Below are 14,752 nucleotides of genomic sequence, written 5' to 3'. Positions count from 1 at the left end.
TTTCCCACCTTGTAACTTCCTTCCTCTCTGTACTGGCTAGTTTTGTGTGTCAACTTGACACAGGCTGGAGTTATCACAGAGAAAGGAGTTTCAGTGAGGAAATGCCTCCATGAGATCCAACTGTGGGGCATTTTCTCAATTAGGGATCAAGGGTGGGAGGGCTTATTGTAAGTGGTGCCATCCCTGGGCTGGTAGTCTTAGGTTCTATAAGAAAGCAAGCTGAGCAAGCCAGGGGAAGCAAGTCAGTAAGAAACATCCCTCCATGGCTCTGCATCAGCTCCTGCTTTCTGCCCTGCTTGAGTTCAAGTCCTGACTTCCTTTGGTGATCAACAGAAATGTGGAAAGTGTAAGCTGAATAAACCCTTTCCTCCCCAACTTGCTTCTTGGTCATGATGTTTGTGCAGGAATAGAAACTCTGACTAGTAGTCTGGGGTGGTGGGAGAAGAAGAGGCAACGAATCACTTATAAATGGCGCCCAAGCAGGACCCGAAGCCTAAATTCCAGGAGGGCGAGTGAGTACTGTGCCTTCATGGGCTTCTTCTTTATGAAGCAAAGCGTATAAATGTGGCCGTAAAGGACAAACAAGTGAAGTACTTCATCCATTACAGTGGTTGGAATTAAAATTGGGATGAGTGGGTGCCAGCAAGCAGAGTACTCAAACACGTGGACACCGATTTGCAGAAACAGCAACAACTTCAAGAGGCCAATCAGGAACAATATGCAGAGGGCAAGATGAGAGGGGCTGCTCCAGGAAAGAAGACATCCGGTCTGCAACAAAAAAAATGTTGAAGTGAAAACAAAAAAGAACAACAAAAAACAAGCCCAAAACACCTGGAAACAGAGATGGTGGCAGTACCAGTGAGACACCTTCCTCAGCCTCCTAGGAAGAAGAGAGCCCGGGTAGATCCTACTGTTGAACATGAAGAAACATTCATGAACAGAGTTGAAGCTAAAGTGAAGATCCCTGAAGAGCTGGAACCATGGCTTGTGGATGACTGGGACCTGATCACCAGATGAAAGCAGATTTTCTATCTTCCTGCCGAGAAGAATGTGGACTCCATTTTAGAGGATTATGCTAATTATAAGAAGTCTCGAGGAAATACAGATAACAAGGAGTGTGATGTTCCCGAGGTTGTGGCAGGGGTAAGGGAGCACTTGAACGTAATGTTGGGCACTCAACACACTTGAGAGACCACAGGATGCTGAAATTCTTGCCGATCACCCAGATGCACCTATGTCCCAGGGGTATGGAGTGCCACATTTACTGAGATTATTTGTGGGAATTGGAGCGATGTTGGTCTTTACACCTCTAGATGAGAAAAGCCTTGCTTTATTACTGAACTATCTCCATGATTTCCTCAAGCTCCTGGTGAAGAATTCTGCAACTTTGTTCAGTGCCAGTGATTACGAAGTGGCTCCTCCCGGGCCCCATCGGAAGGCCGTGTGAGGGGTGTGCTCTCTCTCATGCTTGGTTGTCTGTGAACAGTTTGGTTCTTAGTCCTTCCCTTGTACAAATGGTGTACTTTGAAGACTGTTAGTGTATAACAGAGTTGATGTTTGTTTTCTGTTTGATTTTAAACAGAGAAAATAAAAGGAGTAACTGCTCCTTTTTTCTTTCCTTTTTTTCATTTCTAAGTTTCTGCCAGTGTATCCGTGATGGACAGCAGAGGGACATGCGGTGGAGGGTCTGCCTAGTTGACAAAGCTGCTTTTGAATGCTGGTGGTTCTGTTCCTTTGACACTATGTACTTTCATAATATGTGTTAATGTGACAAAATGCTCCGATTCCTAGTGCCGAGGGCTCACTCCCGTGTATGTAACTGAACACTCACCTTTCTGTGCTTTTTTTAATGCTGCTTGAAGAGCCCCTCCTTTGCAAGTCATTCATGGTGTTCCCTAGGCACTTTGCCTTTGCTCGGTTGTTAGAGTGCTGGCTTGTTTTCATGGTTTTTGTATTTGTGTCTAATGCACGCTTTAACATGATAGACGCAATGCATCGTGTAGCTACAGTTGTATGGAAAAGTCAATCTTGTAGGAGCTGTTTTTCAGATCTTCAATACATTTTTTCTTTAAATTTCCAAAGAAAGAAAGAAAGAAAGAAACCCTAAGACACCCTCCTTCCTTCCTGCCTGCCTTTGTCTCTGTGTCTCCCCCCCCTCCTTTCTCCCCTTTGCTTTCCTTCTGTCCCTTCCCCCTTCTTGACTTCCTACTCCCTTCTTCTGACCCTCCATCGCTCCCCCTACCCTATCTCCTCCTCTTCCCTCTTCTGTAAGAGATTAGAGCCTCTGTTTCCACTCTGTTTATAAAAGGAAAGGGGGCTGGAGAGCTGGTGCACTGGTTAAGAGCCCATACTGGGGGCTGGAGAGATGGCTTAGCAGTTAAGAGCATTGACTGCTCTTCCGAAGGTCATGCGTTCAAATCCCAGCCACCACATGGTGGCTCACCACCATCCATAATGAGATCTGATGCCCTCTGCTGGTGTGTCTGAAGACAGCTATAGTGTACTTAGATATAATAATAAATAAAATGTTTGCCTGGCGGTGGTGGCGCACGCCTGTAATCCCAGCACTCTGGGAGGCAGAGGCAGGTGGATTTCTGAGTTCGAGGCCAGCCTGGTCTACACAGTGAGTTCCAGGACAGCCAGGGCTACACAGAGAAACCCTGTCTCAAAAAAACCAAATTCAAAAATTTGGAAAAAAAAAAGAGCCCATACTGGCCGGGCAGTAATCCCAGGGCTACTCAGAGAAACCCTGTCTCAGAAAACCAAAAAAAAAAAAAAAAAAAAAAAAAAAAGATCCCATACTGCTCCTGCAGAGTGGCAGTCCCCACCCCCATACAGCAGCTCACAACCATCTGTAGGGCCTGCTCCAATGTTCCCTTCCCGGCCTCTAAGGAATACACACATACACACATGCACACACACTGGGTAAAGTGCTTGCCACCCTAGCCTGACCACCTCAATCACATCCCTGGGATCTACATACAAGTGGAAGGATGGAGCTGACTCCACAAAACACACACACACACACACACACACACACACACACACACACACACACGGGTGGGGTGGGACTTTAAATCTGGGTGAGGTAGAGCAGCATGTGAACTGGTAAAGGCAGGAGGATCCAGACTTCAGAGTCTTTCTCATGGTCACCCTGGGCTACATGAGACCTGGTCTCACTGATCCCTACTTAAAAATAAAGAAAAGAAAGGATTTTCCAAAGCATTTTATTGTAGGCAGCCGGCAGCATGGAGCCCAACCACTGGGCGCTGCAACTCTCCCCAGGACTTGGCTCCGGAGCTCTCCATCTGTCTACACCAAAGCTCTGTCCCTGTTCAACTCTGACTCCATGCTGCTTCCTGCCTTGGGAGCCGGAGGCAGGAGGAACAGGAATTCAAATTCATTCTTACCTCCTTGGTGAGTTTGAGACCAGCCTGAGCTACATGCTACCCTGTTTCAGAACACAGCAAATGAATAAATAAATATTGGTTAGGCACCACTCAGAGGCCACACTGGCTCTTCCTGAGCCGTGGGAACCAGGACGGGGACACTTTGGGAAGACAGGGATGAGCCACACTGCCTACCACCATGCTTGTGAGCTCACAGGCACTTTGTGACCTCATCCTCCCCTTGCCCCTAAAATCACAGGGCTAGATAACCAGCCACTCTCAGCTGGGAGCCGGATAGACCCCCAGGGGACACTGAGACTGGGACACTAATCCTTCAGCAGCTATGGGAGTCCATCTCGAGGTAACTCAGGATCCTCGTTCAAGGGTCCAGACCTTGCTTAAGAGGGTTAAGGCCTTATCTAGGAAAGCTCTTCTCTGTCCCGCCTTCACCCCCTCCACCCTACCCTACCACTATCTGAAGCCTGGAACCAGGGTGCACACACGTGTATGAGTATGTTTGGACATATGGGTGAAAACAACCCAGAGCAGCCTCCATCGTAGCAGGTAAGTCCGGGGACTGAGGTGGCACAGCGCCGAGGCCCATGAGCCTCTCTCTCCAGGCAGAGGAGAATAGCCTGCTCCACGCGAGACCATGGTGAGACCCGGAGGCGCTTCACACCTGTCATCCCAGCACTCGGGAGGTTGCAGGCAGGACAGCAAAAGTTCGAGGGCATCCTTGACTGTTTACAGCCTGGGCTATTGAGACCCTGCCTTAAAAGGGGGACGTGAGGAGAGGAGGATTCTGGGGCTGAGGAGATGGCTAGGGAGATAAAGTGCCCGGCTCTCCACGAAGCATAAGGCCAGACTTGAGGACGCTAGAGGCTGTGTAACGCTGGGCAAGCCACCTGTAATCCCAGCAGCCCAGGGGAGAGACAGACGGGGAGCAAGCGGGCAGGCGAGACCAGACGAACTAGTAAGCCTCTGGGCTCAAATGAGGAACTCTGCCTCAACATACAAGATAGAGAGTGGTCCAGGAAGAGACTGGACATCAACATCTGACCTACACACACTCACACACGAGAGACACATGTCACTATAAACATGAATGTACTCTCTCACACACAGTCCCACATACCACTCCATACACACATGCATGCACTCTCTCTGATACACAGAGTCACAAATATCCCTACACATACTCGCTTGTGTATACTTTCACACACACAGTCCCACATACCACCACACACACATACGCATGCATGCATGCACTCTCTCTGACACATACACAGTCACACATATCACTACACATACATGAGTGCACTCACACATAACACACACATGCACACACTCTCTGACACAAACAGTCACACACATCACGACACATACTTACATGAGTGCACTTACGCATATTAACACACACTCACATGAGTACACTCACATACTCTCACACGCACAAATATGGGAAAACAGACTGGAGCAGTGAAGCACTCTCACAGAGGACAAGAACTCACTCCCCGGCACCCACATGCTGGCCCACAACCATCTGTAACTCTAGATGCATTGAATCCAATGTGTTTTTCTGGACCTCTTGGGTTCCTTCACACACAAACAAAAAGTAAGTCATTAAGAAAGTCAGAAATCAGGGCTGGAGAGTTGGCTCAGCTGTTAAGAGCACTGACTGCTCTTCTGAAGGTACTGAGTTCAAATCCCAGCAACCACATGGTGGCTCACAACCATTTATAATGAGATCTGGTGCCCTCTTCTGGAGTGTCTGAAGACAGCTACAGTGTACTCACATATAATAAATAAACAGATCTTTAAAAAAAAGAAAGAAAAAGAAAGTCAGAAATCAGCTGGGTGGTGGTGGTGGTGGTGCATACCTTTAATCCCAACACTTAGGAGACAGAGGCAGGCAGATCTCTGTGAATTGGAAGCCAGTCTGGTCTACACAGTGTGTCCCAGAACTGCCAGAGCTACACAGTGAGACACTGCCACAAAACAACAACAACAACAAAAAAAAAAACCAAAACCCTCTCCAAAGAATTGTCCACACTGAGGTGGTAAACAGAAACAGAGCTCCTAAAAGAAAGAAAGAAAGAAAGAAAGAAAGAAAGAAAGAAAGAAAGAAAGAAAGAAAGAAAGAAAGAAAGAAAGAAAGAAAGAAAGAAAGAAAGAAACAGAGCTTCTTCAGGGCTGGGGGGGAGCTCCTTCAGGGCTGGGGGGAGCTCCTTCAGGGCTGGGGGGAGCTCCTTCAGGGTTCGGGGGGAGCTCCTTCAAGGCTGGGGGGGAGCTCCTTCAGGGTTCGGGGGGAGCTCCTTCAGGGTTCGGGGGGAGCTCCTTCAGGGCTGGGGGGGAGCTCCTTCAGGGCTGGGGGGGAGCTCCTTCAGGGTTCGGGGGGAGCTCCTTCAAGGCTGGGGGGGAGCTCCTTCAGGGTTCGGGGGGAGCTCCTTCAGGGTTCGGGGGGAGCTCCTTCAGGGTTCGGGGGGAGCTCCTTCAGGGCTGGGGGGGAGCTCCTTCAGGGCTGGGGGGGAGCTCCTTCAGGGTTGGGGGGAGCTCCTTCATGGCTGGGGGGGGAGCTCCTTCAGGGCTGGGGGGGAGCTCCTTCAGGGCTGGGGGGGAGCTCCTTCAGGGTTGGGGGGAGCTCCTTCATGGCTGGGGGGGAGCTCCTTCAGGGCTGGGGGGGAGCTCCTTCAGGGCTGGGGGGGAGCTCCTTCAGGGTTGGGGGGAGCTCCTTCATGGCTGGGGGGGGAGCTCCTTCAGGGCTGGGGGGGAGCTCCTTCAGGGCTGGGGGGGAGCTCCTTCAGGGTTGGGGGGAGCTCCTTCATGGCTGGGGGGGGAGCTCCTTCAGGGCTGGGGGGAGCTCCTTCAGGGCTGGGGGGAGCTCCTTCAGGGCTGGGGGGAGCTCCTTCAGGGCTGGGGGAGCTCCTTCAGGGCTGGGGGGAGCTCCTTCAGGGTTCCAGGGGAGCTCCTTCAGGGCTGGGGGGGAGGGAGCTCCTTCAGGGCTGGGGGGGAGCTCCTTCAGGGCTGGGAGGGAGCTCCTTCAGGGTTGGGGGGGAGCTCCTTCAGGGTTGGGGGGGGAGCTCCTTCAGGGCTGGGGGGGAGGGAGCTCCTTCAGGGCTGAGTGCAGCCAAGTGGCGGCTGTTCTTGCAGGTGCTGGACACAGGAGAGCAGCTGATGGTCCCTGTGGACGTCTTGGAAGAGGAAAACAAGGGGGCCCTGTGGAAGTTTCTGCTGTCTGGAGCCATGGCTGGGGCAGTGTCTCGCACAGGGACAGCACCTCTGGACAGGGCCAGGGTGTACATGCAGGTTTGTCCACAGGGCTGGGACCCGCTGTGGGGACAGTACAGATGGAGAGGGGTGGAGCTGATGGAACTCAGGATGGACTGGATGGAGCTAGACACCGAGCTGTCAAAAAGTTGTCGCTGAGCCGGAGAGATGGCTCAAGGGTTAAGAGCACCGACTGCTCTTCCAGAGGTCCTGAGTTCAATTCCCAGCACCCACATGGTGGCTCCCAGCCATCTGTGATGGGATCTGACGCCCTCTTCTGGCATGTCTGGAGAGAGCTTTGGCGTACTCACATACCTGCCATAAGATAAATCTTTACAAAGAAGTTGTTGCTGAGGCCAAAGTTGTGCAAGATGGAGACAGGAAATAGAGTCATGTTGGGGTTAGCTTTGGAGAACTGCAGGCACAGAGGCTAACAGGAGACTAGGAGGAAAAGTTTGGAGATCTGTGGGTTGTGGGTGGTGTCTTCAAGATGTTTGCTGGGTGGATGGAAGGAATTGAAGACGGCCCCGAGGCTTCACACATACCAGAGAAGCGCTCACTGCCAAGCAACATTCCCAGACCGCCTTTCTTTTGAAACATTTATTTTTATATGTTTGAGTTTGACTGTGTCTGTGCACTATGTACATGTAGTGCTGCTGGAGGCCAGAAGAGGGCGGTGGATCCTCCTTGAACCGGAATTACAGGTGGTTGTGAGTCACTTACTGGGAGCTGGGAACAGACGAGGCTCCTCTGCAAGAGGTGCTCTTGCCCCGAGTCATCGTCCCAGCCACCAGCCCAGTGCTCTAACTGTCCCACCAGCCACCCTCTTGTCACGTGTGTGTGTGTGTGTGGTTTTTCAAGACAGAGTTTCTCTGTATAGCCCTGGCTGTCCTGGAACTCACTCTGTAAAACAGGTTGGCCTCAAACTCAGAAATCCGTCTGCCTCTGCCTCCCAAGTGCTGGGATTAAAGGCATGCGCCACCACTGCCCTGCCTCTTGTCACATTTTATTTCCAGGCATCTCAGTACCTAGCCCAGAGAGCTCAGACAGAACTTGAAATACAATGTTCCTGATTCAGTCTCCCAAATAGTTGAGATCACAGACCTGGTGGCTACAATGGAGGTCTTTAGAGAAATCTGAAGAGTAAATAAAAGCATCTACCTAGTGGCACAGCCTGGGAGGCCAGCTATTCCGAGCCTGAAGCCGGAGGATCTCCACTTCAAGGCCAGCTCAGACAATTTTAGTGAGAAGACCTTGTGTCAAAATACAAAAGGCTCAGGATTCCCTCCCCCCCCCCCAGTCTAGAATCCCCCAGGGAGGGTCTGGGGGCGTGGTTACATGGAGCCCTCTCCTAGAATCCCTCCGTGAGCATGGGTGCCCTCTAGGCAGAGGTGGAAACCCCTTTCGTAAGGGGCTTGAGGAAGGACAGGGCTGCTTACCCCTCTTTCTCTCCAGGTGTACTCCTCCAAGAGTAACTTCAGGCACCTGCTGAGTGGACTGCGGAGCCTGATCCAGGAGGGCGGCATCCGCTCACTCTGGCGGGGCAATGGCATAAACGTGCTCAAGATCGCCCCGGAGTACGCTATCAAGTTCTCTGTCTTTGAGCAGGTGAGCCTGGGTCTCACCACAGATCAAGCCCGGAGAGTGCAAGACACCCCTCCGCCCGCCCCAGATGCATAGTGGCAGGCGGTTCTCTCACACCCACTCCCCCTGCAGTGTAAGAATTTCTTCTGCGGTGTGCACACATCTCCGCTCTTCCAGGAACGGGTGGTCGCAGGCTCCCTGGCTGTGGCCATCTCCCAGACATTCATCAACCCCATGGAGGTAAGGCAGGAGCGCGGGATGTTGGGGGTCTGGTTCTGGGGCACCCCTTACCTTGTTCTGCCCCCCTCCTCCTCTCCCACCTTTTACACCCCTCCTTCCTGATTCCTCCTCTGTCTCAAGCTCCTCTCTTCCCCTCTAATCACCTCTCTCCCCTTCCTTGCTTTCTCTGTTTTTTTTTTTTTTGGGGGGGGGGGTTGTTTTGTGTTTTCCCCTGAGACGGGGGTTTCTCTGTTTAACTCTGACTGTCATGGAACTCACTCTGTAGACCAGGCTGGCCTGGTACTCATGGAGATCTGCCTGCCTCTGCCTCCAGAGTGCTGGGGTTAAAATCATGGGCCACCACCGCCCTGCCTTGCTTTTTCTTTTAAAATGTATGATTTTATATGTGTGGCTATTTTGCCTGCACATACGTCTGTGCACCATGAGCATGTCTGGTGTTGATGGAGGCCAGCATCCACCTTGCGGGTGCTGGAACTCTTCCAGGTCCTCCGGGAGAGCAGCCATCGTTCAGGCCCATTCCTTTCCCTTCTCCTTTCTTGCTTCCTCAGCTAACCCCACCTCTTCCTTCCCTTTCCCTTCTTCCTCCTCCATTTCTCCTCCCCCCCTTTTCTCCCTCCTCCTATTTTGTTTAATTGACACAATTTTTCAAACTATAACATGGGAAGGCTTAAAACAGCAGGCCTGTTGTCCTACCTGGGCCTCGCAAAGGCTGAAATTATAGACACTAAAACTAGCTCTCCCTTTCATCCCTTTCCTCGGTGCTGGTGGAAGTCTGGCCTCCTTCAGGCCAGGCAAGCCCTCGTCACCACGCCCCACACTAGCCCTGCAGCTCTGCTTCCTCCTGTATGTCCTGCACTGATCTGTCTCTCCAGACGGCCCATCCCTGTCTCCAACAGTCTACAGATCTCTAGTCCTTTCCTGAGGTCCTGAGCTCACTTACTAACCTACTTATAGCACCAAGTTCACATACACACACACATAAGAGCAACAAATGTGATGCATCTTTTTGGGTATCTTTTGGTTGTTTCTTTCTTTCTTTTTTTCTTTCTTTCTTTCTTTTGTTTTGTTTTGTTTTGTTTTGTTTTTTCGAGACAGGATTTCTCTATATAGCCCTGGCTGTCCTGGAACTCACTCTGTAGACCAGGCTGGCCTTGACCTCAGAGAGCTGCCTGCCTCTGCCTCCCAAGTGCTGGGATTAAAGGAGTGCGCCACCACCACTCTGCTTTTTAGTTGTTTTCTTAAGTGTAGCCCCAGGCTGGCCTTAATCACACCATGTAGTCAAAATGACCCTAAACTCTCCATCCTCCTGCCTCCAGGTGTGCACACTGCACCCAGCACAATCTACTTTTACAGAAATTGAGGATTAATCCAAAGTCAACTAGAAGTTTCCAGTCAACCTTAGTTCTCCCCACAGTTAGCCAGGATCTCTTTCTCTCTCTCTCTCTCTCTCTCTCTCTGTCTCTCTCTCTCCCCCTCTCCCTCTTCCCCCCCCCCCCCTCTCTCTCTCTCTGCGGTGTGATCCTCCCAAGGCTGCCTTTCTACCAGCACAGTGCACAGCTTAGCATGCTTTCTCTCAGGCTGGGACACACGTGTGAAGAAGATGTGTGTGTCCCAAGGTTTACAGGATCCCCGCCCCCAACCACCTCTCCAGTCCCTTGCCTCAAAGATATTCATACTGTCTTCCCAGTTTCCTGTTTATCTTGTAGACTTTTAGTCGGGCAGGGAGGCCACACCCCTAACTCCAGCAGCACTCCAGAGGCAGAGGCAGGAGCATGCCTGTGATTGAAGGCCAGCCTAGTGTACACATGTAGTTCCAGAACAAGCAGACCTACAGAATGAGGCCCTGCCGCGAGGATTTTTGGAGACGTTTTTGTATATCAGAAGTTAAAGTTTTTTGTTTCTGATTCTCTCTCTCTCTCTCTCTCTCTCTCTGTGTGTGTGTGTGTGTGTGTGTGTGTTTTGTTTTGTTGTGGTTTTTCGAGACAGGGTTTCTCTGTGTAGCCCTGGCTGTCCTGGAACTCACTCTGTAGACCAGGCTGGCCTTGAACTCAGAAATCCGCCTGCCTCTGCCTCCCAAGTGCTGGGATTACAGGTGTGTGGCACCACCGCCCCGCTCTGTGTGTGTGTGTGTGTGTGTGTGTGTGTGTGTGTTTTCTTGTGGGGCAGGAGCACCAATGAAGATTAAGTTCAAAGCATTATACATGGTAGGCTAGCACTCAACCACTGAACTACATCCTGTCACCCCTGTCCTGTTTTTTGTTTTTTTGTGATTTTTTTTTTTTTTGGTCTGTCCATTTGTATATGTGTATGCAATGCCTACAGAGGTCAGAAGAGACCATCAGACTCCAGGAGCTGGAGTTAGCAGGTGGGTCCCAATATTCAAACTCAATCAAACTTGGACAAATGCATTGAGGCACCTCACAAGCCTCCTCTTCTGTGTCTGACATGAAGTCTCCTATTGCCCAAGCTGGCCTTGAACTCACTATGTGTCTCAGAATAACCTTGACCTTTCAGTTTTCCTCAGCTACATAGTGAACTGCAGGCCAGCCTGGGCTACTTCAGACCCCTCCGCAAGCAAACACAGAGTGGAAATTTGGTTGGGCCTTGGGGAATGATTGGATTCTGCTTCCCCATCAGACCGGGTTTCTTGGTGTAGCCCTGGCTGTCCTAGAACTCAATTTGTAGACCAGACTGGGCTGGCCTCAAACTCAGAGATCCTCCCTCTGCCTCCCTAGTGCTGGGAGTCAAAGGTGTGCACCACCACTGCCAGCTCATATTTGTTGTTAAGACAGCGTTTCAGGCTTGGTGAGGTGGTGGGACACATCTTTAATCCCAGCACTCTGAAAGCAGAGGCAGGACAATTTGTGAGAGTTTGAAGTCTGAAGAAGGAGCAGGGCAGTGTTTCATTGTAGCCCAGGCTGGACTGGAATTCTCCTTATATAACAAGATGATTTTAAAGTTCCTGTCTCATTTCTCCTTTTGGGTTCTGAGATCACAGGTATGTGCCACCACACCCAGTTTATGGGGGTGCTAGGATGAAACTCAAGGCTTTGTACTAGGCACACCCTCTACCAAGAGCCACAGCCTCAACCTATTGGGTTTTTTTTTTTTTTTTTTTTTTTTGTATGTGTGAAAAGATCTTGCTATGTAGCCCAGGTTGGCCTGAAGTTTGTGATCCTCTTGCTTCAGCCTCCCCAGTGTTGCAATATGATGGGTGTGTTAGCAGAGAACCTGACAACAGGCTGTAGAGATGGCTCAGCGGTTAAGAGCACTGACTGATCTTCTGAAGGTCCTGAGTTCAAATCCCAGCAACCACATAGTGGTTCACAACCATTTATAATGAGATCTGATCTGGAGTGTCTGAAGACAGCTACAGTGCCTTGCATATAATAAATCTAAAAAAAACAAATGCTCAACAGGCAGAGGTATTATGCTATAGTGGGAAGAACCTAGCTAGTGGCTCCGTCTTCTCCATATAGGTGGCCTATCTCATGTTGCATATGCACAACTGAACCCTTGAGAATACCTACTAGTGCCAGACTAGGGTGACAGGCCTGGCAGAGAGTGTCTAACCAAATGGACCTCCTTCCACCACAGGTACTCAAGACTCGACTGACCCTTCGCTTCACTGGCCAGTATAAAGGGCTTCTGGACTGTGCCAGGCAGATCTTGGAACGGGATGGCACCCGAGCTCTATACCGAGGCTACCTGCCCAACATGTTGGGCATCATACCCTATGCTTGCACTGACCTGGCTGTTTATGAGGTGTGTGTCCCCAGAGGAGAGAACATTGGCTTCAGGTCAGCCCGTAGCTTTCTCCCTGTTCCTTCTCTTTTTAAGATTTATTTAGGGCCGGGCAGTGGTGGCACACGCCTGTAATCCCTGGGAGGCGGGGATGTAAACTCTGGGAGGCAGAGGCAGGTGGATTTCTGAGTTTGAGGCCAGCCTGGTCTACAGAGTGAGTTCCAGGACAGCCAGGACTATACAGAGAAACCCTGTCTCAAAAAAAAAAAAAAAAAAAATCCAAAAAACCAAAAAAAAAAAATTATTTAGGGGCTGGAGAGATGGCTCAGAGGTTTCAGAGCACTGACTGTAATACCAAAGGTCCTGAGTTCAAATCTCAGCAACCACACGGTGGCTCACAACCATCTGTAATGAGATTTGACCCCCTCTTCTGGGGTGTCTGAAGACAGCTACAGTATATTTACATATAATAAGTCTTTAAAAAAAGATTTATTTTATGTACATGAGTACACTGTAGATGTCTTCAGACACCCCAGAAGAGGGAGTCAGATTCCATTACAGATGGTTGTGAGCCACCGTGTAGTTGCTGGGATTTGAACTCAGGACCTCTGGAAGAGCAGTCAGTGCTCTTAACTGCTGAGCCATCTGTCCAGCCCCCTCTTCCTTCTCTTAAATCTTGTTTTTTAGATTTGAGTGCTAGGAACTTATCTTTTGCAAGGGCAACAGATGCTTTTTACCTGGGAGCTCTCTCTCCAACCGACTGTTTTTGTTCGGTCCCCTGACTCCCTCTAGAGACCAGGCTGCCCTCAGACTCAGAAATCCAAAGCTTGCTTTTTTTTTTTTTTTTTTTTTTTTTTTTTTTTTTTTGGTTTTCTTGAGACAGGGTTTCTCTGTCTAGCCTTGACTGTCCTGGAACTCACTCTGTAGACCAGGCTGGAACTCAGAAATCCGCCTGCCTCTGCCTTCCAAGTGCTGGGATTAAAGGCGTGTGCCGCCACTGCCCAGCCAAGCCTGTTGTAAGACTGGATCTCATTATGTAGCCTTGTCTGAACCAGAACTCATTATGTAGATGAGGGTAGCCTCAATTTTAAAGAGATCCTCCAGCCTCTGCCTCCTAGTGCTGAGATTAAAGGTGTGTGCCATCATGCTCAGCTGGTTTTGATTATGAGATTGGATCTTGGTTTGTAGCCCTGGCTGTCTCTGAACTTAGAGACCCACAGCCACTGATTCAACAGAGGGACTAAAGGTGTGCGCCACCATGCCTGTCTAGACTCGGAGTCCTTGTCAAGAGCACTCTTGCCTCCTTTTGCAGCTACTCCTGTGCCTGTGGCAGAAGTCGGGCAGGGACATGAAGGACCCCAGTGGCCTCGTCAGCCTGTCGTCTGTCACACTGTCCACGACCTGTGGCCAGATGGCCAGTTACCCACTGAGTTTGGTGCGCACAAGGATGCAGGCGCAAGGTCAGCCTGGCTCCAGGAGCCATTACACATAGCTGCTTCTTGCCTCATTCCAGCTCTCTGTGTTTTCTCACCCTTCCCACCAACTTCCAGTCTCTCTAACCCATTTGGAACACCTTTGCTAAATACTGAACCCACCAAAGCTTATGCTCACCCCCAATCTAATCCTAGCCTCAGCATGGCGATCACCCATCACTTGGAAGGCCAGCCTCAGCTACCTTGAGGGGAGGCTGGGGCTCAAAGTACAGAGTGCGCCTAATATGCATGGGTTTACTCTCCAGCACTGCGGGGAACTGGGTGTGGCGGTGCTGCTATTCCAGTAGGAGGGAGATGCAAGGGAATCAAGAGTTCGAAGCTAGTCTCAGCTACTAGGTCAACCTGCACCACGTGATACCATCTCAGCATTCATACATATATAATAACCGAATGATCTCTATCAAATTCCCTCAGAGTGACTCAGATCCTTCACGGTGAAGCTCACATCACACCCAGTGCTGACCCTGTCTTTGTCCATCCCCAGACACTGTGGAGGGCTCCAACCCCACCATGCTGGGAGTCTTCAAGAGGATACTGAGCCAGCAGGGCTGGCCCGGGTTGTACAGAGGCATGACACCCACATTACTGAAGGTGTTGCCAGCAGGCGGCATCAGCTACCTGGTGTATGAAGCCATGAAGAAAACCCTGGGTGTGCAAGTCCTGAGCTGATGACCTGCCCTGAACAAGAAGAGCGTGGAAGACCTAGTGTCCCTGAGTCTCAAAAAGCACTCCAAGGCTCAGGCTTTAAAGCCATTTTGGTTTGCAAAAACCATCCAGGACTAGGATTAGAAAAGTGCCGGGAGTCCTCCAGTTGGGAGTCTGAGTTGGGATTCCAGCCTGGTTTTTGCAGGCTTGACCAAGAGAAGATGCAGACAATGAATAAAGATAGTTTTGGATGTCTGTGTCTGGGATTAGCTGGTTGGGGGGTGGGGGTCTGGGAGATGGGGAGATTCAGGGTGCTTGCCTAATATTTATGAGATCATAGGTTCAATCCCCATCCTGACTTGAGGATCAAGGAGACCTGAGACTTTTGGG

The 14,752-nt window shown here is 50.5% G+C and overlaps 1 protein-coding gene and 1 pseudogene across 2 annotated transcripts; both read left to right on the top strand.

The window, feature by feature from the left end:
• The first annotated feature begins 570 nt into the window (after positions 1 to 570).
• On the top strand, positions 571 to 1,447 carry LOC127692572 (mortality factor 4-like protein 1; annotated as a pseudogene).
• Positions 1,448 to 3,732: 2,285 nt separating this feature from the next.
• Positions 3,733 to 14,386, top strand: Slc25a41 (solute carrier family 25 member 41). 2 transcript variants are annotated; one of them, XM_052192986.1, is made up of 7 exons: positions 3,733 to 3,750; positions 6,540 to 6,695; positions 8,112 to 8,264; positions 8,373 to 8,480; positions 12,078 to 12,245; positions 13,537 to 13,684; positions 14,202 to 14,386. In XM_052192986.1, exons 1-7 carry the CDS (start codon positions 3,733 to 3,735, stop codon positions 14,384 to 14,386), a joined length of 936 nt encoding a protein of 311 aa, XP_052048946.1. The 2 variants fall into 2 exon arrangements, with proteins under 2 accessions (XP_052048946.1, XP_052048947.1); XM_052192987.1 differs by lacking the exon at positions 3,733 to 3,750 and adding an exon at positions 3,775 to 3,953.
• Positions 14,387 to 14,752: the final 366 nt, after the last annotated feature.

Source organism: Apodemus sylvaticus, chromosome 9 (genome assembly GCF_947179515.1).
Source record: "Apodemus sylvaticus chromosome 9, mApoSyl1.1, whole genome shotgun sequence".
In the NCBI taxonomy this organism is placed as follows: domain Eukaryota; kingdom Metazoa; phylum Chordata; class Mammalia; order Rodentia; family Muridae; genus Apodemus; species Apodemus sylvaticus.
This window is presented reverse-complemented; position numbering and strand designations above follow the sequence as displayed.

Coding starts and splice junctions, on each gene's coding strand:
- Slc25a41 (XM_052192986.1), top strand. Junction 8,265..8,372: donor AGTTCTCTGTCTTTGAGCAG/GTGAGCCTGGGT, acceptor CTCCCCCTGCAG/TGTAAGAATTTCTTCTGCGG. Junction 12,246..13,536: donor CTGACCTGGCTGTTTATGAG/GTGTGTGTCCCC, acceptor CTCCTTTTGCAG/CTACTCCTGTGCCTGTGGCA.